At 45.3% G+C, this 24,974-nt stretch overlaps 1 protein-coding gene across 3 annotated transcripts; it reads left to right on the forward strand.

Moving 5' to 3' along the window:
* The first annotated feature begins 10,806 nt into the window (after positions 1 to 10,806).
* On the forward strand, positions 10,807 to 24,481 carry LMO4 (LIM domain only 4). 3 transcript variants are annotated; one of them, XM_065741217.1, is made up of 6 exons: positions 10,877 to 10,974; positions 11,683 to 11,882; positions 12,764 to 13,002; positions 19,002 to 19,098; positions 19,450 to 19,605; positions 23,724 to 24,481. In XM_065741217.1, the coding sequence occupies exons 2-6, from the start codon at positions 11,856 to 11,858 to the stop codon at positions 23,730 to 23,732; spliced, it is 528 nt and encodes a 175-aa protein (XP_065597289.1). In that variant the 5' UTR covers positions 10,877 to 10,974; positions 11,683 to 11,855; the 3' UTR covers positions 23,733 to 24,481. The 3 variants fall into 3 exon arrangements, with proteins under 3 accessions (XP_065597307.1, XP_065597289.1, XP_065597298.1); XM_065741235.1 differs by lacking the exon at positions 11,683 to 11,882 and having other exon boundaries at positions 10,807 to 10,974; XM_065741226.1 differs by lacking the exon at positions 10,877 to 10,974 and having other exon boundaries at positions 11,587 to 11,882.
* The last annotated feature ends 493 nt before the right edge of the window (positions 24,482 to 24,974 follow it).

Below are 24,974 nucleotides of genomic sequence, written 5' to 3' on the forward strand. Positions count from 1 at the left end.
ATGCCACACGCTCCTTTCCCCGCTCAGCCTCCCCGTGCTTGCTCAGCCTTTCTAGGAACTGGACACCCACACCAGGCCTTTCCCACAGAATAATGACAGATAGCACTGCAGCCTTTTGCACGTCTTACCTCTGTGCTCCTCTGCCCTTCTTTCTCTAATAGGCTTTCGTGGTTCAGTCTGCTGGCTGGTGCCATTAAGCTGGGAGACACAAGTCTTGTCTTCAGCTCTGCCCAGGGTGAGGTGAGCTGGAATCCCTTGCCCCCATGAATCAGCACTCTACCCAAGAGATTATCAGCTGTTGTGCAAGTAGTGTGTCCTTGCAGTCCTGAGTGTGTGTGTCCTGAGTCCTTCCTTCGAGTGGGAAAGCTTGCACTGGACTTGCCAGCTGTGTAGTGGACAAAAATGTCTGTCGGGCCCTACCCTGAGAAATGCAAAATATGGAAGTATTCACTGGAAAGGGGAAACAGAACCCAGGCTTCTTGCCCTCGGTAATGCTCTGAGAGCAATTATTCCTTACAAACTGGAACAGCTCCAAGGGAATGGATAAGGGAGAGCCCCTATTCCACTTTCAGCCTGGTCTCACTTGGCTTCTGAGAGTCAAATTGTGGGAAGGAGTAGTGAGGAAATATGCGGAGGCTGTAAAGGAGGGAAGGAAAAGGGGTTTCTGAACATACTCTGTTATCCATGTGACAGGTCCATATCCTTAGCACACCTGCTGGTACTGCCTCTGTGGCCATTCCCAACAGCAGTGACAATGAAAATGCAGTGGAGGAAAAAAAAATCTGCTAAAAGACAGGGCAGCAGACTGGGACACTGTAAGGGTGATTGCTTCTGAAGGTGAAAATACAACAAAAACAGACTGAAGAGTCTTAAAATACAAAGTCAGTGCCAAAGAAGAGGATGCCAGAATGTCTTCCAGAGCTCGTCTACAGGCAGTTGTCCCCCAACACAAGCCAGACTCTGTCAATATGTGGGAGACATCCAGGAATTTTCTCTCATACAAAATTATTAGGGACATTATATGTTTTAACTCTAATGGAAAAACTGGACCTCTAGTTCTCAGTTCCAAGGGAAAATACTAGCTATTGGAAGAGCTGTTGTACCATGGCTCTGTGTGTGTGTGTGTGTGTGTGTGTGTGTGTGTCGCTGCTCCCTTTTCTCTTAGCTATTCTATAGCTTCCTTCATTCTTCGCTTCTCTCATATTACAGAAAGAAGGTAATTTTTCCTGGCCATTTACTAAAGCTCATTAAAGACCGAAGAGAACAAACAATGCTACTCCTTAGAGACTACCATTCAAAGTCATTCTACAATTCTCTGTTCTAATACTTGAGACAAATTAATTATTCCTTAGTGAAAAGTATATAATTCCTATTCTTCATTTTTGGGGTGGGGAGTGGGGAATAATAATAGGAAGTTTATATCTGAGTCGAAAGCTGTCTGTGCTGAAGGGAAATGAGAAAAAATGCGTGTTCTGAGAAGAGTAAAAGCAATTATTCTAATAATAATTCTAGGGATATTAATGTCTTTTTAAAGTAGATTGCTTTCAAATAAACACCAAAGTTGAAGGCCTAGGAAAGGCTGGTTTATTTATTAATCATTCCAAAAGTGCATTTTTCTAAATGAACAAGTGCATGAGCAACTTCACTGGCACATATTAAATTTAGTTAAATGGCAACTTGTAAACGTCTAAAAACTTCTGTAACCAGAGACTAATTTGTTTAACGTGTTGAAAATGTTATGTGGATGTGAGGAACTATGTATTAAACTTCAAAGCAAAATGCTCCAGAGATTACACCATCTTAAAGACCGTGTATTGGAAAGGCCTTTATACATTAAACATAAAGGATTTTTAATTCTCTTCTATTTTGAATACTTGTCAATCTGCATGACTCATGCTCGGGATTGTAAACTGTCATTTAAAGTGTGATGTCCAAGTTGAGGCCTGGACCACAATTTGCGAGGGGCTAGCTTTTCTCTTTCATCTCTATTAATTAATCCTGTCTCAGTTTGCCCAGCGTACACTGCTGTTGACATCACCTTTTCCATATACTTTAAAGAGTCCCCCGAGAGATCTACTGCAGAACAAAAACTGGACAGAGAATACATTTGGAAACCATTTTATTTCTCAATTACCAACCAAAACGTATGGAAAAGATTTACACTCTATCTGATTTACACAATAATTATACTTTGAAAGCTTAGAAATAAATGGCTTGATCCATGGAATCATTAGTTACTATACCAAATGTAATTGGTGTAAACTAATGAGTTTACTGGATGGCTGACCCTTAATTACTGATTATAGTTAAATGCTAGCCAATCAAAAATGAGTTTACATAAAAGTACAGTGTAGTATTAACAAGCATTACATTTCCAAATAAGCAGCTTTATGATTAGTTGTAGCACACAACTCAAGCCTGTTCAGGGCTATGAAAAGCAGCTTTTTAATAACAGTGCACTAAGCAACCATCACTCTCGTACCTCAGTGTCTATCAGACAAACAGAAAGAAACCACATAATTAATCATCTCATGCACTAGAAATAAAGCTTCTGGGCCAGATCCATACACAGCTGTAGTTGGAGGCGCTACAAGAGGATGAGGATTTGCTTCAAAACAAGGTACCTGGCATTGGCAATTCTGTCCCTCTGTGGGAGCAATATGTAGTAAGGATGTTGCATACTGATGGATAGTGTGCAGTCAGTCCTGTGTGATGTGGAGAAGCCTATCAACAAAACTGGTTTAATAATTCCTTGAATTGAGGAGGATTCCTCGAGCAGATTCTGTATGTGATGAGAAGATACCTGCTTTCTCTACTGGCAACCCACAACATGCAGAAATTCACAACTCCTCACTATTTATTGTGTCAAATGAGGAGTCTACTTTTAAATGAACTAGTAAATTAGAAGAAAATGTTTATATTTCTCTCTGGTTGATCCTTAAGAGTTAATGTTTTTACCTAACCAGGAAAACTCAAAGTTCTTATTAGAAAAAATTGAAAGCAGATTTGTATAAAAGAGCATTATTCCAGAATTGCAACTTTAAATAGATACACCAAATACTTGGATAAAATCATAGGACTTTACAGTATTTACAGTCATATTCTTAGAGGCACTTAGGTAAGTAAGGACAATGTTTTAAAGATGTGGAAATTCTCCATCTCCTCTAACTTTCCTGTGAGTCCTGAACTTCAGATAGGAGACTGCTGCCGGAAGGCACGTACATTAGCAAATCAAGTCGGATACATTGCAGGCATGGGGATCTAGTTGGAAGAGCATGCATTCACTGGAGCTCTGTAACCCATGTGCTCTTCAGATGACCTCACGCACCTCACAGTTGCCAGGATTCATCCTGTCTGGATTACAGGTTTCTCCCATTTCTGCTTCTCTCTGTGAAGCTGCCTTCAGTGCTCACCTCCCATAAGAGCTAGGCTCAGTAGAGGACCACCCTCACCTGCTGGTCCTTTGGCACAACTGCTGTAACACTTGCTCATTTTTTTATATAAAAAAATAAGTCTTAAAATTCAGAAGATGAAGAATGAATTAGTTCTTAGAATGTCTGCATATGGGTTAAAGAGAAATTCATGCATTTACTGAATTCCTATTTTTCAGATGTCTGAGGTCAAGAAAAGGTTAAAGTTGTTCACTGCTTTCAAGCTGTGGCCTCAGAAGTTAATTCAGTGCTGTGCTGCAAGAGCTACAGAGTAAGAACTTGGAACAGTGAATTGCTGGTATGATATCAAGGTCTGTGGGCTTTAATAATACAATTAGTTTGTTTTCTAAGGAAATCCTAGCAGAGACATTATGGTCATATAAAGTCATTATACTGTTTTACAACATAACTTTAACAATGTTTTGGAATGATTGGACTCTGTGGGAAAGGATTCTATTTCTTATTGCTTATAGGATAAACTGTCATAGCTACAACTGTGCTGCTTGGAATAGGTACTCTACAGTTTGATGGAAAAGACAAAAGATATTTAGCGGCCTAAGTCAGGTAGTTGGGGCATATCTGTCCAGAGAAAGCCTGAAAGTTAAATTGCGTGGATTCCACGCCCTTCTGGCAACCAGCTCCTGTTTTGTAGGAGGTGGATACTTGGCACAATCAAAGTATTTTATTTCATTTCCACAAGAGCACATGGAGAGCCTAGGACATGTTACAAACTTTGCCCTTCATAATTCTGTCAGAAAATTCAGGGGTGAGCACTTCTAAAAGTATAAGAAAAAGAAGAGGGGGTATTTTCCAAAACTCTTGAGATCCTGTGAACTCAAAGACAGAAGAAACATTGAACTAGTCAATTCTGCTGCTGATTCTGCTTTGCTAATGCTGAGGCAACACTCTGCTGCAGGAGAAGGGAAACAAAAGAATCATGAATTTGGGATAAGGGGAGCATGCTACACACAGGTTTCCCTGTGCCATCCCCGTGGTGCAAAGGGGCTTCTGGATGTGCTGAGGGATGGGCCCTGTAGGGCCTCATTTTCTTCCTCCTCTGTAAACTATGTCTAACTGCTTCAGTGAGAGAAAGCATCAAGCCCCATCTTGTTCATAGAAATACAACATATTTTAAAGCTGTAGTTAATGGATAAGCTGCTTTCTGATTGGGTGAGCCGCACAATAAATCTCTCTGCGAGCCAAGTGCAGCGCAGCTTGTTCAGGAACAGTGAAATGAGCCACTGTCACTTTGCTGCATTCTCATACATCAGGCAAAACGCTTCCATCTTCATCAGTCTTTTAGTAAAGCAGAAATAAAACAATCGTAACAGAATGGTGTCACTGGATCTGTGGCACCTGCTTTAAAAATAAATCTCTGAGCTTTGTCTTCGCTATTACTTTCAATAAATGTCCTAGCATTGCAACAGCATTTATCTAGCAGCAGGAAACCATTATCCTATGACAACAATCTATTCCATTAACATTAGCTCTTAATTGTAAGATTGTTTATAAGACAGCAAAAGCTACTGAATTATAGTAGAATGATAAAAAGAGTTATGGTTGTGGAGTATAGCAGTCACTCCAGTTCTGAAAAACAACTTTAGAAAAGTAGGGAGCTGTATTTTTATATGAAAAATAATGTAATATTTGAATGCAAGAAAATATTTTTAAATAACGAATTACATCAGCAAAATAACTATTACAAATAGTTAATGTTAAAAATCATTACTGAGAAGCTCTTGCTTTGATAAACGGTGTAACAAAAGAGCTGAATAGAAAGCTTAGAAACTTGCACAACTCTTCATAAGTTCATAAGTTCATAAGGTTGGAAAGGACCTATAAGATCATCTAGTCCAACCATCCTCCTATCACTATCCCTACCCAACTACTAAAAATATAAATTTTTTTAAAATATTTCTTCCTGAAAGGCTGCACTGAGTCAAACAGAGAAATCATAGTAAGAGAAGCACATTTGTCTGGCAGAACCAACAGAAGGAATGTTGCAAAACTGAGATATGAAGAACCTAACTGCAGAGTAGAAGAACTGGCATTCTGATTGTCATTATTGTTTCATGTCCAGTTAAGTGAACTTCGTGTGACAGTTGTGTTATAACTACTGCCATCTATGTAAATTTCAAATCAAATGCAACACAGGCAATTCTGCCAGACAGAACTCACCAGATTGCTTTTCCTCTTTATTTTTGTAACCTTCCATTTTCTCATACTGTGCTGCTGTCCCTTAAATTAAAAAGACAACTTCAACAGGAGATCCCTTTAATGTGAGCTTTTCAGATCTCATTCTATACCTTATTTTCTCTCAGCTCTTTGAAACAATAGCTAATGTAAACATTTCTATCAGAAACAGTTACCATAAACGTCCAGATATATGAGCAGAAACTGCTCCTTCCCATCGATCACATACACCAAAATCCTTGGGAACTCTTAAATTGTGGACTTCCCCTGAAGACACACAGAGCAAATGGCTCAAGTGAACACTCCTCCATTCCTTCGCCAGAGCCCAAGTCAGTTGTGACAAGCATCCCCTCTGTGGGTAGGTGTAAAATACACAGCAAAGATATTGGCTGTGGATCCCTCCTGTAAATGACAGCCTCATTCAGAGGTTATCACAAGGATACCAGTGGTACTGCTCTGTGGCAGTGTGTTATAGTAATAACTCGCTTCCTGGATGCACTCCTAACAGGCAGATATTCTAATGACACAGGATATGCTACTGGACATGTGTTTAAAAAGTCTTTCAGTGCAATTATTAAGGTATTATGTGCAGATAATGCCACCAAAAACATTAGGCATGCTGTTTATTCAATTGGGCATGAAACTACTTCCTTCTGAATATTTTAAACGTACTTGGCTAATTAATTAAACAATTGATAAGGGCTAGAGTTAAGTTTCTATGTTTCACTGAGCATTGTTTTAACTACATTCCACATAGTACTGGCTTTGGAAACCACACCAAAGTGCAGCTACAATGTTCAAAAAAATGTTCCTTTGAGATTTTCAAATGAAATCTTAAAAACTGCTACAAGAAAGGAAGAAGTCAGCTCTGAGTGGAAAGCATTTCATATGTTTTGATGATTTCTTATCTCAGACAGAAGAGAAGTTGATTTTCTCTGCTGAAACGAGTTCTGACTGAAAAGATGTGGTTTTAACAAACAAGATGTTTTTTAACAAAAACATATTGTTCTAAAACACGATGCATGCTCAGAAGCATTTGTGTGTACCTCTCTGCTTTTGGTTCCAGCATTTTGCTCCATGGAACTAGCTGGTTTCATGTCTAAATTCTTATCCAATTGGTCTTTTTTTGTTGTTGTTTTGTAAGTTAACAGTAGTTCAGTGGCTGCTTTTACCTATGATTTAGGTTTTCAAACAGCACCAAACTGCTGTCCCATCCCATAATCTGGCCATTTATTATGGGGAATAGAGAGCAGAGGCAACATGTTAGTGCAAGCACTATAAAAATATCTGTGAAGAAAACATTTTTTCACTCTAAAGGATAAGTTCCATCAGAATTTGTATTCTTAAGTATTTGCCAAAGTCCTGGTTTTTCTTGTGGAAGATGGCAATACCTGAATCACAAGTATATTCACATTTATATTTGTGACAATTTATCATTTTACGCATTTGTAATCATGAAAATCAATTGCCAGTTTCCATTTAAAACAATCAAAATAATTACAGTGAGTTACTTAAAAAATGCCTCGTTAGACTACAGAATTTAAAGTCCTCTTTCAAGATCAAGGTTGTTTTATATAGTGAACTTACTATTACATGTTATGTTGCAGCGACACGTGAAGACTTTTGATTTAGAACATCAATTCCATGTAAGTTCAAACTGATGTCTTTGACTTTACTTACAGAACTCAATTTTAGGACATTGTGCTGCGTGGCAATATATCAGTTCTTCCAATAGGGATGTGCTCAGGACAAATTAGTGAACGTAATTTTAGCTGTATGAGGTCATTACAAATATAGTCTTAGCTCTTCCTAGAGTGGACTTCATTGTTAATATAAATATATATCTATAGTTACTGACATTTATATTATTTGGCTCCTGTCCTAAGTTATGGATTCAGAGATGATAAAAGCCCTTACCTAAGTGAGTCATGCTTACTAATTACTTCCATGGTACTGGGTTCCTGTAAATAAAGTTACTCATGTATTTATAAGCTGGTCAAAATTTATACATATGTTTCTAAGAGTGAGTTATCTTTCTCTCTGGTGCAAAGAGCACAGTCTGCTGTTTGGAAAAGCATGCTGAGAGTTAGGCCATCCAGGGTGCTTCCTAGCTTCTGTGAGGGTCATGGTCTCCCCTATCATTGCATATCCCACTAAAATACTTCTGGTCACGCTTTTAAATTGGTTAAGACCCTTCTGCATTACTTCAAGATAGGAAATGGCTGTTGATTTTTCCTCACTGTTTGCAAAGAGGCTGGGGTAAGAGGGTTGAAGTCTAATTGTTTGTTCAAAAGATGTAGCATGCAAGACACAAAGCCTAGCAGTGTGACATGGAAGATCTCAAGACAAAGTGGCAGCCTCAACATTTCTCTCTAATGAGAACAGGAAAGACAATTGAGATCCCATAGGGATGCGGTATATTTAGGAGAGAGGCAGAGCTCCTTTCATGAATGGAGAGAGAACCTTGGTGAATGCTGGGCTACCTGCTATTGCGGTGCGACTAGGTGTGTGAAGGATCTGGATCACAGCCTCTAATGTGTTCCAGACATTTAGACTGCAACTATTCCTACAGCAATTTTATGCCTTCCTTTCCCTGACTCCAACAGTATGCAATATAAGCAGCCAGATTTTCTTCTGCATTGTGTTTTTTATCCATTCAGCCAAAATTAACAGTCTTCAAGGATAATGTATGCCAAGTGAATTTAAATCTTGCGGACTCAAATCGACCTAAAGTTGATGGATACATTCATGCCTACTGCTGAAATCTACCAATTACACAGAACTATGCTAACTTACCATAGAAACATCTCATCTAATAGCACAGATGATGTTGAACTAACTAATTACATTATGGCACATAGACAATGAAAAACATAACGAAGATGACAGCACAGCAACAACAGATGCTGCACAAAAGAAAAATTAGAAAAATATTGCTCTGCAAAATGCTGTCTGTTAAGGTTTCTTCTGTTAAAATTAATCACAAAAATTAGTGAAGATTAGATTTCAGCAGAAGATATGAGCATTGTAATGCTATTTGGAAAACGTCATTAAGCCATTTAAAGTCCTACTCCTTCAGAAGGTAATTCCCATTTTTTCTATCACTGTCGGTTTTAAGATGAGTAAACAGTTTAGTGCCGATGGCAGAGTTTCTTGGGAGAATATCTTTCCCAGTGAGGAGAGGTCCCGATGGCTCTTCCAGAGCTGCATTTGGTAGCTTCCAGCCATTAGAGCTTAGATAATTAGACAACTCAGATTTTATTTTAGCTTGGCATTTGCTCTGTTCTGTGCTCTTGGCTGTCAGTGACAGTTGATTATCTGTGCGTGCCTTGTTACTTTATATATTTTTAAACTGTAACAGATCCTAAATACCAAATCTGAAACTGCTGAGTATGTTTAAATGTAATATATACATGGGGATTACATCCAGATGATATACTTCATAGACCTGTGATAAAAAAATGCATCACCCCTAGCCACCACTGCCCCTAACCCCTTCCCCCCACCCCTCGTTTGCTTTCCACGAACTCCCAGCTACTTCAGCACTGATCCTGAATGCAGTCTGGTTGGTGGAGACAGATAGAAATAGTTTTTTTTCCCTAAATCGTGTCTCTGATGCAGTACCTCACTGTCTCTATAAGAAAGCAAAACATATATTTGATATCCCGTTTCTCGCAATGTCTTTTATTTTTTAGCCGTGGTTTTTTTTTTTTGTTTTTTTTTTTTTCCTTTCTCGAGACGTTGAGCGGTTCCCGAGCGGCCCACAGGTGGCGGTGTGGTTCAAGCACACCTGGGCTGCGATTGCAGAGCCGGGCGGCCGGCCTGCCGGGAAAGGCGCTCCGCTGCTGCCGCGTGCCCGCGGGGAGATCCTGCCGGCTAAAGTTCCACGCGGCGGTGCCCGCGTGCCCCAACCTCCGGCGGGACCGGAGATGCCCTGCTGACCCTCCAGCAGCGGCCGCACGGGAAGGTGCCGACGCGTTACCCTGCGGGCACCGAGCGCTGCGGCCCCGCGGGAGCCCGCTGTGTCAAGTTGGGCTCTTTCAGAGCGGGCGCCCGCACGACGGTGGCGGGCGGGAGCCGCTGCTGTGCGGGCGCAGCGTGCCGGGACCGCGCCTCGTGCTTAAGGGCGCTGTGGACGTTTTGAAGGTGCTTTTCACCTGGGAACGCTCGCACGTGCGTTGCACGCCGCGCTTAGGCCTCAGAAACGTGCTCCTGGTGCGCGGCTCGTTCCACTTGTAAGCGTCCCCGCTGAGCGTCACTTCTGATTCGCCGCCATTCCTGGGCTTCCCCCTCGGGCACGCAGCCGTCCCCTCTCAATGGTCCGCCCGCGCCCGAGAGCCGCCCGGCTGCGGCTCCGTGACCCCCGCAGGGCTCGGCTGGCGGCGGGCCGCGCCCCGGCGCCCGTTTGCGGCCGCCGCTTTAAAGGGGGGGTGCGCCCGGCGGAGACCCACGCGAGGCTCCGCGCCCACGGGGCGCCACGAGGGCCGGTGCCGCAGCGCTCCGCCGCGTGCCGCCGCCTCTGCGGGCGCGAGCCGCCAACTTTCCCAACTGGTGGCCCCGAGCGGAGCGGGGCGGGGCGGGGCGCGATGCCCCCACAGCCGCGGGTGCCGCTGCTCAGCGCCGGGCGGGGGCAGCGAGCGCTGCTTCCCACCTGACTCCCTCCTTCCCCTCCATTCCCCTCCTCCTCTCTGCCCCCTCCTCCTCCTCCCTCGCGCTCTCTTTTTTTTTTTTTTTTTTTCCTCCTCTTTCACTCATTCCTTTGTCTTCCCCGGGATTGGCAGGTTTTATTATTCCGCCTGAACAAGCCGGGGGCGGATTGGCTGCGGCGGGCGGGCGGCGGGGCCGGGCCGGAGTGTAGTTGGGATTCTGCTCTGTCAGTAACACATGTGTGAGTGAGGGGCAGCGGCCGCGCAGCACGCGGGCCCGCTCGCGCCGCGCAGGGACACGCGCGCCCCCGGGCCCGCTCCGCTCCGCTCTGCTCTCTTCTCCCCGCTCCGCGGCGCCGCCTCCGCTCTCCGGTCCTCCGCTCGCGGCGCTCGGCGGGCCGCGGCCGCTCGGCTCCGCGCCGCGGGAGCTCGGCCGCCGCCGGAGCCCGGCGGAGGGGCGGAGGTGGGGGCGGGGGTAGCGGCGCGAAGTGCGGCCGCGGCGCCAAACTTGCGGCGGCGGCCCCTGCGCGTGCGGCTCCGCGGGGCCGGAGGGCGGCGGGCGCCTCTCAGCGCCGTCTCCGCGTCGCTCCGGCCCGGGCCGGGGGCTGCCGAAGGGCGCCGCGCTCGGTTCGCGGCGAGGAAACCTCCGCGGTGCCCCCGAGCGGCGCCGCCCGGCCCCGCACACCGCCGACGGGAAGCAGCAGGTAAGCGGTCCCGCGGGGCCCGGCGGGCGGGGAGGGCTGTGCGCTGCGGCGCGGTGCGGTGGTGGGGACGAGGACCGGGACCCGGACCCGGGCCCGGCGTCGCCGCCGTCCCCGAGTACGAAGCGCGGCCGCCGCCTCCGCCGCCCCGCGCCCGCGGTGGGGATGTGGCCGGGAGGGCTCGGGCTGCTCGGGCCCCGCGTCCCCGCGGTAAACGCCGCTCCGCAACAGTGGCAGGAGAGATCAAAGTGCGCCGCTGCCTCTCCCCGGCAGCCCCCCCCTTCCTGCCCCCCGCGCGGCCTTTTGTTTCGATCCGGGAGAGATGCGGTGAATCACCTAATTAAAACCGAGACGTGAATTAAGCATCCATTTTCGTCCTACAAATTGCCGGCTCTCCGCGCGTCCCTCCCTCGGTCCGCATTAGAAAAGCGCCGGGGGGGCCGCCCCGCTTCCCCGCCCGCAGCCCGGGACCGAGCTCCGGCCGCGTAATTACCGGAGTGCGCCTATTTAAGTTAAAAGCTTTTCCCCCCCGACTCCAGATGAAACTTGATGAGGGCCCGTCCTTAGTTATCAGGGGAGTCACTTTCTGGTCAGTCCTCTTGATTCATCTTTTTAGATTTAATCAGCATTAGGGTATTGCTTGTCCTTAAGAGCTTTAGCTTAATGGGGTTACTGGATGCTGTTCTCAGCGCGGCGTTTCCCGTTTGATAGATATTCGCCTCCGACAGAGCCGGGCTGGGGCGGCGGCACCGAGGCCGCTTCATTCTTTTAAGAAACGCGAAGTGATTTAAGGCGCGGGGAGACGGCGCGAGGGCTCGGAGCAGGAAATGCAGATTCATTTGGGCCGTAGCTGGAAACTGTAACAAAAGGCGATTCCTGAGCAAATGCATCAGAAATCAATTTACATAAAGGTATACGACGCGTTCGGATAAATGCGATGCTAATGGCTTTTAGAGTGGTTTTCTTTTCAAAGTCTCGGGGTTTTGTTACAGCTTAATTGGTGCAGTTCTCCGCTTTATTGTGCGGTCGCCGGACGCTCCTCCGGGGCCGGGCCGGGGGCAGAGGGGGTGCGGGCACTGCCCCGGGGCCGCTGCGGGGACAAAGGCTGCGGGCGGGCGGCTCGGCGTGCTCGGGGCGGGCAGCGCCGGCAGCTTGTTGGGCTCCGCGCCGCAGGCAGCGAGCTAATCGCTTTAGAGTAAGCTTTATGAATTGATTCCTGTGCCATCTCCCGGTCGTCCTTCTCGCGCAAAGCGGTGGTTAGAAAGCGGGGAATGCCCTTCGGTGGCGGTCCTGCAGGCAGCCCAGCCCGGGGCTGCGCCGCGCTGCTCTATCTGCGCTCGGGAAACTTTTTTTTTTGTTGGTTGTTTTTACTCTGAGCATCAAAGCCTTAGTGTTAAACTGCTGATCGAGGGCAGGTTAGGGAGACAGAAGTTGGGTACGCTCGGGTAGGAAGTTAGCAGGCGGCCCAAAGTTCATCGATCCGTTCTTGGGGCAGCGTGCTCGGCCCGGAGCCCTTTCTCGGGGTGCTTTGCTGTCTCCCAATCGAAAAAGCCCCCAACCCCCGCCTGCCAGGCCCGGGGACTCTGTGCACTGACAAACCTGTTCCGCAACTTCCCCCCCCCCCCCCCCCCCCCCCGCGCACACACACACACACACGCACTCCTCGCACACTTTTCCCCACGAGCCAGGCGCAGCCGGGACCGCTCCTCGCTCGGAGTGCCGCAGCAGCTGGGGCCGTGCTGTGGGCACTGCCCGGCCCGAGCCCGCCCTGACCCGCGCCGCTCTCCCGCAGGCCATGGTGAACCCCGGCGGCAGCGCGCAACCGCCCCCGGTGTCGGCGGGCTCCCTCTCGTGGAAGAGGTGCGCCGGCTGCGGGGGGAAGATCGCCGACCGCTTCCTGCTCTACGCCATGGACAGCTACTGGCACAGCCGCTGCCTCAAGTGCTCCTGCTGCCAGGCCCAGCTGGGGGACATCGGCACGTCCTGCTACACCAAGAGCGGCATGATCCTCTGCAGAAACGACTACATCAGGTGAGCCGCCCGCAGCCCTCACCCGGCTGCGCTCCCGGCTGCGGGCGCGGGAAGGGCCGGGGGCGGAACGAGGCTGGGACTCGGGTGGCTCGTCAGCACCGAGCGGGGCTCGACTAAAAATAAACAGCAATCAGAGAGCTAAATTAATCTGCTTTGTTGTAGTGCTGAAGGAGAAGTGTGCATATCTGAACGGTAAATGTTAAAATCGTAGGGCTTAAAATAAGGCGGCGGCGGAGGTGCTCGGTAATGAAACGCCTGCCTCTAGTATCTGATTAATTATGATATTTACATAAGCACCTTTAAACTCCTCTGAGTGGAAACAGAATGAGTCACTCTCCCTTCTCCTGGCGAAGGAGCCGGCCGTGCTCCGGGCTGCGCACACAGCCTCTGCGGAGCAGCTCCCAACTTCCAGCGCAGAATAGACAGGGACGGGAGGGGATGGGAGGGCTGCGCTGCCCATCCCTGCTCCTCACCGCTTTCTTTTCCAGAGCTGTTCGCTTTAAACGCTGCGGAGTTGGGAAGGGGGAACTAAGCCTTGCTAATCCCGCATCTGTTGGGGTACGGGGAGGTTGGCCCTTCCGACGGGTTTCCAATATAATTAATAGAAGGAATTCATGAGGTCAGGTGCCTGTACGATCTTTTCAGGTGAACTCAAGCTACTTAAACTCATTAATTTAAAAGGAGGCATTTTGAAGGATTACACATTTAATTTGAGTAAATGGCTCGATAGACTGATGCACATGAATGCTTTAAGGAGGTGTTCTATTTCAACATTCAGTAATTAAAAAAAACAACAAAAAAAGCCCCATACCATCCCGGCGTAGCACGAACGCTTGGCTAAAACAAATCGTGTTTTGTTTAAGGGCTTCTGGCTTCTCATTTACAGTAAATGTCAGGAGTTAACTCGGGTTTTTCTTTTCCCTAACGGCTGAAAAGTTCCACTTTTTTTTTTTCTTCCTTTACACATATGTGCCCGGACAGAAAACCCTGCGAGTTTGTTTGTGCTGTAGAACCTGACTGCTGTTGGAGGCTGAGCGTGTCTGTGGAGGCACCTCGGGGCAGGATGGGGCTACCCCAGGGCCGTGCTGTCAGCGTTCCGTGCCTGTCCCCATCCCGCTGCCCGGCCTCGCCGTCCTGCCCGCGGGCAGAGCCGTAGTGCTGTAGGGGTACTCAGCTACTGTAGCGGTATCTCGAGAGGGGAACGCTATGGGATCGGCACATGGAGGTGCTCGGTGGTGATCTTTTTGGTCGTCATCCTAAGCGGCAAGCTGAAGCCCGGCAGAGCGGTAATTAAATAGAGCAGAACGGTGCTGGGAAGGAGCCTCGTTTGAAGTGGAGGAATTGACACTGCTGTTGGGCTGCGAAGTGGTACAGATCCATCACTCAGCTGCACCATCAAACAAACCTGTGTCTGATTACTCCTAATTAAAGGGAGAAGATGTGTCCACCGTGTCCCAGAGGCAAGTTCAGGCACGCTTATCGCAACCCCCTGGTTTTGCGTAGCCAAAAATTAATACCCGTTTATTTTAATGTAGGCGGTTATAAATAGGACTCTTTATCAGATGAGGGATTTGAATTGATCTCCTTGTTGCATCGCCTGCCTTCCCTTAGATCCGTGCCATCTGACTGCAAACACGTCTCAGCAGGCGCTTGTTGGAACTTGACCCGGCCCTCCCCCCCCCCTCGGGGTGCGGCCCCGGGCCGGGGCACGGCGCTGCTCGCGGGGCCGGTGCCGGTTCCGCCCGCCGCGTCCCCCGCTCCCCGTGCCGGGTGGGAGCGGTGCCGGCTCCCGGGGCCGGCCCTGAGCGCGGCTCTGCCCTCCCCGCCCCGCGGAGGGCCCCGGGCGCTGGGGAAGGAGCGGGGCGGCCCTCCCGGCCCGAGATGGCAGATAGAGCGGCGGCGTGGCAGCCGGTCCTCACAATTAAAAGCTTTAATTAGTGTCTCCTCCATTTTCTCTTAGTTCTGATAGGTTTTATCTAATGAGATCTGGTCCCTGGCTTAGATGTGCTCGGAATGACGTGTCCGAAATGAATGAGAGCCGCGTCGCAAACAAAACATTTAATTAACGAAATTGGCCTCTAAGAGAGAGCAGGGAGTGGTGGGGAAGGCGAAGGAGGGGGAGGGGGGGGCCGCCCGGCTGCGTCTTAAAGGGGCAGCGCCCGCGGCCCGGCCCGGCCCCTCCCCGCCCTCCCGGAGCGCGCGGTGGGTGCGGCGCAGCCGACCCCTGCCCGGCCGGGGGGAAGGGGGGCCGAGCCGGGCCAAGGAGGGGGCTGCCAGGCAGCGAGCTCATCTCACTGGTAATCAGCGGCAAGCTGCTATATTCGGGGAATGCTGTCCCTTTAATTGAACAGGCTAGGTAATTAAATGGCACTTTTCCAATAGGACGTGCTAGGTAAATCTAATAGTTTGTTATTTAATATCACTTTGAAGTCTGCCCACTCAAGCACAATGACAGCGCAGGAGCATGTGAACTATTAGCTAGGAAAAAAAAAACCTCAGGATCTCAAAAATTAATTAAATCGCATGCAATTTAGGGGGAACGTTTATCTTGATTTGTCATAACAGAATTAATTCAAGGCCTCCAATTCACTTGGGGGCAGATCTGTTACTCTGAATTAACCAAGCGTAATTTGGCTGGTTTTTTTTTTTCTTTCCCCTTCTCTAATGCAGCACTTGCCATTATGCACAGCCCCCCTTCTAAGTATCAATAGCTTCTGGTGCTTTTAAGGTGCGTGGTCTCCAGTTATTCTGAAGTACCTTTAATGGACTTGGCTCCAGGCTGGTTTCTGTGTTGCCTTTCTTTGTTATATTTAATATCGCTGTTGCAGAATTTAGATTAAATGCAGGGAATGTACAGAAACACCAATTGCTTCTGGATTGGCGGGTCTGGGAGTGCATTTCCCTCTGGTAGGGCACGGGTGTAAGCGGGTTCTGGAGCTGCTGAATCTGTTTCCCTCCACGATTTTGGAACCAACTAGAACCTCGTTTTGTTAATGTAAGGTGCGTGAGACGTGCTTCTACTGATAGTGAATTTTGAGCAGCAGGAGGTGAAAGGTTGGGCTGGAAAGGTTTCTTGCTGCTTTCATTCCCATCTTGTGGAAGTTCTGAAAAAAATGAGGAGTGTGAGTGTTTGGATGCAGGGAGTGCAAGGCTGGAACTACACCGCAGTCAATTTAAGGTGGCTCAGTGAAAGGCTGCTAAGTGTAGAAGAGCTGCCTTGTCCATATAGGGAAGCTCTTGATGTTTGTGATTGATTGCATTGCCCAAATGTTGAAATATTAATGACCTTCTTGGACTGAGGACCCAAAGAGGAAACTGAAACCAATTCTGTCATCACAATTAAAGAGTCCCCTGGCTTTAATTAGCCTGACCTGGGGTATCTCTACCCATTGCTGCAGTTAAAGAGAAAAGAGCCCATTAAAGTCCAGTCTGAGACCGATAGCTACTTAATTGAGCACCTAAAGCCTGCAGCCTTTTAAATCAAATACTGTCCTGGACGGTCCCCCCGGTTAGATAATTAGCTCTCCAGCCGCTCAGAAGCCACGTGAAACAACTTTCTCAGTAAAGAATAGTTACTGAGGTGGACTTCCTTTACTGGTAAGAAGGAATAATATATATATTTTTTAAAGATTAAACCCTTTTTCCTGTTAGTGATATGAGAAAACAAAAGCATCCGTAACAGTGGAGAAGTGAAAATAAGCTTTGTTGTCCTAGTTAATAACAGAGCACTGGAAGGAGTTCTCACTGCGAACAATGTTCAGGAACGTCGGCGGAAGGTTCGATGCAGCAGCTTCCCAAAGTGGAATTATTCTGGAAACATGCGTAGGGAAAACCTGGGAAAAGCCTTGGAATTAGTTTGTCTCTGTGTATTAAAATGCACAGACGTTCAAGGTGTACAACGCTGCTAGTCAGAGCGTTGTATAACAAGTGAATGCTTAATGAAGACAAGTAGTGCAGTGAGCTCAGCGTTCCGGGCCGTGTGTTGAGGCGGGCGGTGTGGTTGCACGGGGGCTGTGTGCCCACTGACACTGCTGGTGTTCTGGGACAAGCGGTGCTGGCCGCTCACCTGTAGGGCTCTGCCTTTCAGCCCACCCTGCCCGAAACGCCCTTGTTGTCACCCAGTGCCCTAGATTTTGGGATCTTTGTCCTAGAAATGTGGCGGCGTCTTGCAGCCTCCTCACACCGCTTCCCTGCGCCTTTTCTGTGTGCCAACTTCACTGCTGGTAACAATAGAGGAAGAAAAACGCGTATCGCAAAGCTCGGGAAGTAAGCTGAGTGCGTCGTGCGACTGCTCGGAGCTGCTCCTGGTTCAGGAGATGCCCTAGTAATGGACCCTTCGCTTCTAGGCAGTGCAGCCCTTTGGGCTGGAGGTCCTGACAATGTATTAGTTCAGTTTTCCCTTTGTAACCGCTGTGATTCTGCAAGAACGTGTCAATGTGTCGTGGATCTCAGACTAATTAGTTTTGAAATGGAGTTTTGATTGAACTCTTCAAATCGATGCTGCTGCAAAATTTGTTTCTCAGCTTCCTATTAAAAGCCATCTTAAGGGGCAGTTTTACTACTCTCTCTGTCGTTCAGTCGATACATTTAATAACAACTTACAGGCTATTTTCAATAAAGTGGCGACAGCAAATTAGTAGTTTGAACATGACAAGCCTCCTCTGCAAGCTCAGATTCTGAAAATTCAGAGCAATTATTTTTATACAGAGGCACGCTGCAATCATTCAGATTACGGGTGTTCTGTTGTAATGCGTCTCCGAGGTTGACACAAACAAAATTTTATGACTTTATTTGGACAGGAAGGAGATGCAAATATTAATATTTATTATGACACCAATTCGCTAATTTGTAAATCCTATTACCGTGTTGTACATGGTGCAGAAAAGCGGGTCTGTGACCCTGCCATCCAGTTTGGTTTCCTTTTTCACTGTGAAATGACTGTGGTACTCTTTCCAAATATTTGTGTATGTTAGAGAGACGCACGGAAAGCAAATAAAGCTTTTCTAATTCCAGCTAATGCAGTCAGGAAAAGTAGAACTCAATAATCATTATTGTATTATATTTTGAATCGATGTGTTGTGCCTTTAAATGGATTTGAAGAATTATGTATATATTTTTCTTCACCACTCTTCTGCCTGCTCCCCCCTCCCCCCGCTGCCTGTGCCCCCCCAACCCAATGGCAGATGTTGTGGTCTCATTTGATTGCATAGGAAAACTGCAGTGATACAGCAAACACCCAGAGAGATATGATGACAAATGGGTCCAGATCCCGGTAAATTACTTTCTGCTCAAATCGAAATTTCATTCAGTTTGTTGCTAGCAGAGATGAAGTAATCTAAATTGTGGACTCAGGAGCAGATAGAGGGAAGTTGGAGCAAGCATTTCATTATCAAGAGAGAGAGAAGGTTAGGATGAAAGAGATGAGCAGAGGCAAATCTAAAGTGTTGACACCATGATTGAAAAGGTTAACCCATACACATTATATATCAACCTGGATAGCAGAGAGTTTCTAATGGAAACTCTGCACTGATGGAGGTTTACTGGAGTTTCAATACACTGAGCATGATGTCTTCTTAGATATACAATCAAATCCTCTTAACCCTTTTGATGACTCATATCTCAAGATATGATTAAAGTACAAAAGAGTTCTTCATATAATTTCAAGGACACAATGCATTTAAACTCCAGTCATGAATTGTATCTTTTTTTTTATGATGAACCCAGTAATCTGATAAAATGTGTGTAGTACAGAATTGTTTGTGTTTCTAGAGGTGTAAGTCAATATTTCTGATTAAATCCCGTGTAACCACATCCAAGGTAGGGTGACGCTAGCAGCTGTTAGACAAAAATACACTTTTTCATATTACGTGGTGTGAGTGAGTTGGAAGGCAGGGGTCAGAAGTCTAAAACAGTCGTGTAATAAACCATTGCAGCGATGCGCAAAAATGCTTAGAGCCTCTTGTGTGTTAAATTATTCATGATCATCACCTCTGTTTCAGGTTATTTGGAAATAGTGGTGCTTGCAGTGCCTGCGGACAGTCCATTCCTGCTAGTGAGCTGGTCATGAGGGCACAGGGCAATGTCTATCATCTGAAGGTGAGGGGCTTTCTATATGTTGTTTTATTAGCTGATTAGAGCTGCTGTGTTTCTGTAGTGTAAAATCTGCATCTGCCCGTGAATGAAGCGCAGAGCAATAGCTGGGGACACGAGTGTGTGCTATGAAGCTGCCCTGAGCGTGCAGCTTCGCTCCCTCATAATCGGTAAAACTGTACTTGAGTTATGAACCGCGTGGTCCCAGCAGGTAAGGCTAATGCCATGTTCGGAGATGCTGGAAACCAAGCAGCTTCATATCTCATCTGTGCTCACAGTCTCAGATGTGTAATTTTCAAACCTGCAGCATACTTAATTTGCGCTGTAGTTTCACTTGCTGTCTCTTTCCTTTCTCAGTGTTTTACATGCTCTACCTGCCGGAATCGCCTGGTCCCGGGAGATCGGTTTCACTACATCAATGGCAGTTTATTTTGTGAACATGATAGACCTACAGCTCTCATCAATGGCCATTTGAATTCACTTCAGAGTAACCCACTACTGCCAGACCAGAAGGTGAATACTCCACAATTACTAATAAGCTTTATTAGAGCTAAATGAAGATCAATTTCTTTTCAGTTTAATAGTGGACGTTTCCCACCCCTGCAACGAGACCTTTAAGTAACCAAACTTAAGTACCGTAGGTGTGGGGGATGGGGAAGAAATGCTAACCTCTAAGTATGACATATAGAGTGAGTCAGTTTATTTTGGTTTGGGCATGTGCATCTGTACAGCTGTTGAACTCTTCATATACTAAGTGGAACAGAGAGCAGACGTTAACATAAACTTAACAAAGAGGAGCATTTCATTTTACAGTCTTGAAATTAAGGGCTACAAGAGAGCAGGTTTCTGTGGGAGGAAAATTACATCCTTTAATATGGAAATAAACGTTTTGTGAAGAGAAGATTCCTGAGCTAAAGCAGTGTAAGGTTTCAGTTGAGGAGGCATGCTGGGGTACTCTTTCAGAAGTATTTCCTCATCTGTTTTCTGTGTCATAACTCAGATTTAAAAACCAAAGCGCTATTTTCTTATCGCTCCGTAACAATAACTGCTCAGGTGGAGATCGTGCATCTCTGTGGCTGATAGCTCTGGGTTTCCAGCAAATGAGTAAATAATGACTGCACAGATCAAATGGAGAAGAGGAAGAAAAAAAAAATTCTGATCAACAGTTGTCCTGTAACTCTGAAACGAGATAGTTTTAGATCTATTTTAATCTCCTTAATAAGTCCTAAAGCTATGCAAGTGAGTGCATTTTGATAACTGCTGTGCCTAATTTGTAACAATTACTGTCAACCTTGAGTTAAGAGACTGTTCATTCCACCCTGGTCCAGAAAAGAGTGAATGTATGACTCTTGCACATAATTTTATTCACATCATATTTCATACTGATTATGTATTGATGACATTGATTCATTTACTCTTTACAGCGCCACTTGCATGGGTATTAAATCTTATTGACCACAGATGAATTTTAATTTCAGATTGGTGATAGATTTTTCCATCAGCTCTGATAGTATATTTGACTTTTTCATCATTAACCCAGGCAATCACACAGCACTGAGTTATTGCAATGAAACAAAAAGTGCACACTTCAGTTGGTAATTCTTTATAGATTTACAATAGGAACTTCATTAATGTCTGTAAGGATCACAAAAAATAACATTTATCTGCAAATAGGAATTCTGAAGATGAAAAAATCTGGGACGAGTGCTGGGCTTACCTGTCCTGTAATGTGCAGGATAATTGGTAGTGCTTTCACATAGTGGAGGAATACACAAGAAAGCATGAACTGGTGCTAAGTCTAAGGCTGTGTTTTCCTGTTTTGTTGCTGCATTTCGATACCTGTGTTTGCTTTTGTTTCTGTGCAAAAATTTACTGATTAATTTTAAGTATTCTTTCAGATCTTATGCAGTGAATGAAGTGACATCAGAATGAGACATGGGCCTTTTTTATTTTTACCTAATTTGTCAATTGAGGTGATGAGAGGGTCGAGTACAAAAGTCGTACGTAGGCAGAATGAAGATAATTAAAATAGGAGGAGAACGCGCAGCCTGTTCTTGAGGAAGTACAAATACAGTTAAAGATTCGTAGTCTTAAACTGTTGTGAATTTTAATGACTCACATCTGTAACGCAGCCTAGCTCACAGTGACTCTGTTGGGTGGATATTTGTAGGTGCCCCATTTCAAAATAGAGGGTAAAACCATTCATCTTTATACGCTGCAGTAAAAGGTTTACCATTCTGAGAGAGTGGTTTATCCACTTGTCTGCTGTGAGTGTAAACTTTAATGTTAAACTTCAAGTAGGTGTCTGAACTGTCATTTAGTTTTATCAGTTTCTTACTATGCTTTAGTAAAACACAGAAATGATTTAGTTAGAATAAAAGCAGTACACATGATGAGGAACATGGAGAAGAGGTAACGTGTGGCTAGGCCTGCAGAGCTCACAGCTGAAGCCTCCTGGTAGGATACTGAGAACTGGTTTTTATTAGTTCTGTCACTACTTGTGACACTACTCTGTCACGTTGCTACGGTCAAAGATGAGGCAAAGAGGTATTGGGGAAGACTGGAGAGGGAGATGATGGGCTTTTTTTGTTTCTAAAAAAGTAATCTCTCTAGGAAATGGTCCAAGCTCCCCTACCAGTTTTCCAAGGGCAAGTGTGGAGCGTCCGAATTTTAGAAAACTGAATTAGAGCGGAGGAGACAAGTTGGTAATTCATGGCTTTGGCAGGTGTCTGGAGTTATGGAAGCTGCAGGGGCAGGTGACAAAGGGAACGTTTTGTGTGTTCTGTTTTAACAGTCTGAAGATGTAAACATCACAGATGTTTTCCAGAAAGCCGAGCGTTTTAGGGCCAGTAATTAAAAATGTTCCTCCACTATGGCGGAGTTGGCTGTAACAGATACTCTTTATTAAACATTAAAGATCAATCAGTCTCCAGGTTATTCTGCCACTAGAGATTACAGACACAGCAGAATAATCACAGGGTGTTTTTGTTTTTTATTAAGCTGAAGAGATTGAGACATTCCTTGCAGTAAAACACATTTTTGTGTTTGTGAAGGTGACAGTTACGAACTTAGGATTGTCTTCGTATTAAATTGTAAACTGCACACTTACTGGTGATGGGTGCAGGCAGGCAGGGTTGCACGGCCTGACTTGAAGTACTTGATTTTCTTTTTAAGGAGGCAAAGCAGTGACATTTGTTCTTCCTGCCTTTTGCCTCCCTGATTTGATCCACGCGTGGAAACTGTAATTTCTCATCGCTTGCAGTGTCATTTGAAAAAAACCAAACACCACAGCACTATTTCACCTCAGCTTGGCACTGCTGCTGGCACAACGCAGAGCCCTGTGGTGCTGATGTCCTGGGGACCACTTTATTTGCAGGGGTCGTGTTGACCTCCACAGGGAACTGTCTCTGCATTTTTGACAGTGGCAGTATTCCTGTAGCATCTCTGGTTTGCCAACAGTCCTACCTCCACTAAAAGTGTAAATTCTCCTCTGGCTGGCAGCGTCTGTAGCAAACGCTCGTCTTCAGCTCCTATACTTTTAAATAAAGTATGAGTTAGATTACATCTCTCAGAGAAGATCTGAAAAATCTTCTAGTTTACATACCACTCAACAATTCCCTTGTAGTTACATAATTGGTGTTGTCTGTGTCCATAGTAGAAGATATTTGATGCTCATTTATTAAATATGCTTGCTGGCTGCTCCCTAATCTTTGTTCTGGACAGACAAATTACCTTTCTCACACTGAGCTTCAGCTCTGGGGAATTAAACCTCCAAGCCTCTACTACTTTAATTAGCTTGAAAGTGGGGGGTTGCAGTTACTAATAGACCTCAGGCTTTTAGTAACTTAGAGAAAGGGTGGAAAAAGAACTTCCTGGGAAGCACAAAATGTCATTTAAAAGCCATAAAATTCTCATATATATTATTTCATTTTGGTAATTGCAAACAGATTGTATTTGAAGACTATGGATGATCATTTCTATTTTATCCAGGAAAGTTTAGATTTTTATCGAGTTAGACACTTTTAATTATCACAATTCATTAACACCAGTGTGAGAGCACATGTTTGACTTCATGTATTAAAATGTTTATGTAACATTAACTAACACACCAGATGAGGAATTTCAAATGGGGGGGAAAAATCCTGAAATATCTATATTTAGCTCTTGTGCAATGCAGCATATTAACCAAAGTTGCCTTGGGAGGATATTGGCTGTACTTCTTATTTGCTTTACACGCTATTTCTTCCAATTATAAGATCATATTACCGGCTTCTTCAAAGGCATGGCATAATGTTTCTTCCCTTTTAAAAGGGGCCCAGAAAAGCCACCTTATTCACCGTACGATTTGCTACCAGAAAGTACACTTATTTATTGTTGTCGTCTCTCTTTATTCTTTGCTGTCTGCTCTTCTTAGTAGTGATACTGCAGAAAATGCTTGCTTTTTTGCTGTTTGAAGTTGAAACATTAGCACTATGAATGGATAGTGTAGAAAGCCTTAATCAAGTCACTGCTGGAAAGTAATCTAATAAAAAAGAGATTAGGGAATAAGGAAAAGACAAAAGCAGTCATGTTGTAGTTTCCTATCTCAAATTTAGTATTCTAGCTAAGATACCCATTTTTATTTCTTGCAGGTCTGCTAAAAGGTCAGAGTATTGCAGAATGCGTGCCTTCATCTCAAATTTTGTTCATCACAGATGGATCCCATGTCTCCAAGTAGACAAGTCACCTTTGTAGCTAGCATCAGTGCCAGCTCCATACCATTGCACCTTCTTTATTCTCGATTGCCCTTCCCACATTTATTGGTGTATTAAAATGACTGAATATGAACATTAAGGACTCCATGAACCTGGGCTAATGGGAGACTGTAGAGAAAATGAAAAAAGATCCACCGGAGGACATCTTTGGGGGGGCGGGTGGGGAAGATGACTAATGAAGCTAATTAAAAGAAGCATTGAAATCTGCTTTCTACCCTCATTAACAATTAGCAGGGCACTGGCCAGTTTGTACCCTGTGTTTTACCTTAACAACATTCTATTTGCTCTTTGTATATTTAAGTGTTGTAAGGAAATGTGTTTCAATCAAACTGAACATGAGATAAAGGAAAGATGTGGCTTTTGTGATATTCTATCACAAACACTTTTATTGTATCTCTGTAAAATACAATGTATGTATGCATGTACGTGTTTTTGTCCTAATGTTGCTACTTCCCATGGCAAAAAAAAAAAAAGGAGAAAAAGGAAAAAAAAAAGTCAGGCTCATAGCAGCTACTGTGTAGAAATTTTCACCTACTTCTAATTTGCTGAATGAAGAAAAATCTTTTATTTGTGATATTTTCAGAGACATTTGCTCTAGTATGGTGTATTTAAATAATAAAAAGTAAAACAAAAACCACTGAATTGAGTATGGGTTTTAGAAACTTTCCTGGTTTTTTCTTTAAAAAAAACAAACAAACAACAAAACTGCTCAAAATACTGCTCTGGAACAAAGTCATTATCTTCACTGTCAGTTTCCTTTAAAAGTTAGCTCTTGTTTTGGAGTTTTTTGGTGGGTTCTCCTTTTGTTTTGTCTTATGCCAGTACAGAACCTGTTAAACTGCCATGTTAATTCTGGCATGGATATGGGGAGCTGCTTCAGAGTGATCTTTAATTTTCATTGAGGTTCTTGCTTCTGGTAACAGCAAATACATGAGTCCAGATTGCAGTGAAGTGTGGTACACCTTATAGGTATTGTGGTCTCTTTCCATCTGGCTCCTTCCTGCAGAACTGCCTGTGTCAGAGGTATGTGTGCGTCTGTGAGTGTACAAGCATGAGCGTGCATGAATGTATTGAAGAAATAATAATAAAAGTAAGAGCAACAAAAGGTCTGTAGCTCATGCTGAGAGC

This window comes from Cyrtonyx montezumae, unplaced genomic scaffold, assembly GCF_038088225.1.
Source record: "Cyrtonyx montezumae isolate F1298 unplaced genomic scaffold, pur_monq_1.0 scaffold_1, whole genome shotgun sequence".
Classification (NCBI taxonomy): Eukaryota; Metazoa; Chordata; class Aves; order Galliformes; family Odontophoridae; genus Cyrtonyx; species Cyrtonyx montezumae.

Coding starts and splice junctions, on each gene's coding strand:
- LMO4 (XM_065741217.1), top strand. CDS start 11,856: ATGCATCAGAAATCAATTTACATAAAG. Junction 13,003..19,001: donor TGCAGAAACGACTACATCAG/GTGAGCCGCCCG, acceptor CCTCTGTTTCAG/GTTATTTGGAAATAGTGGTG. Junction 19,099..19,449: donor GCAATGTCTATCATCTGAAG/GTGAGGGGCTTT, acceptor TTCCTTTCTCAG/TGTTTTACATGCTCTACCTG.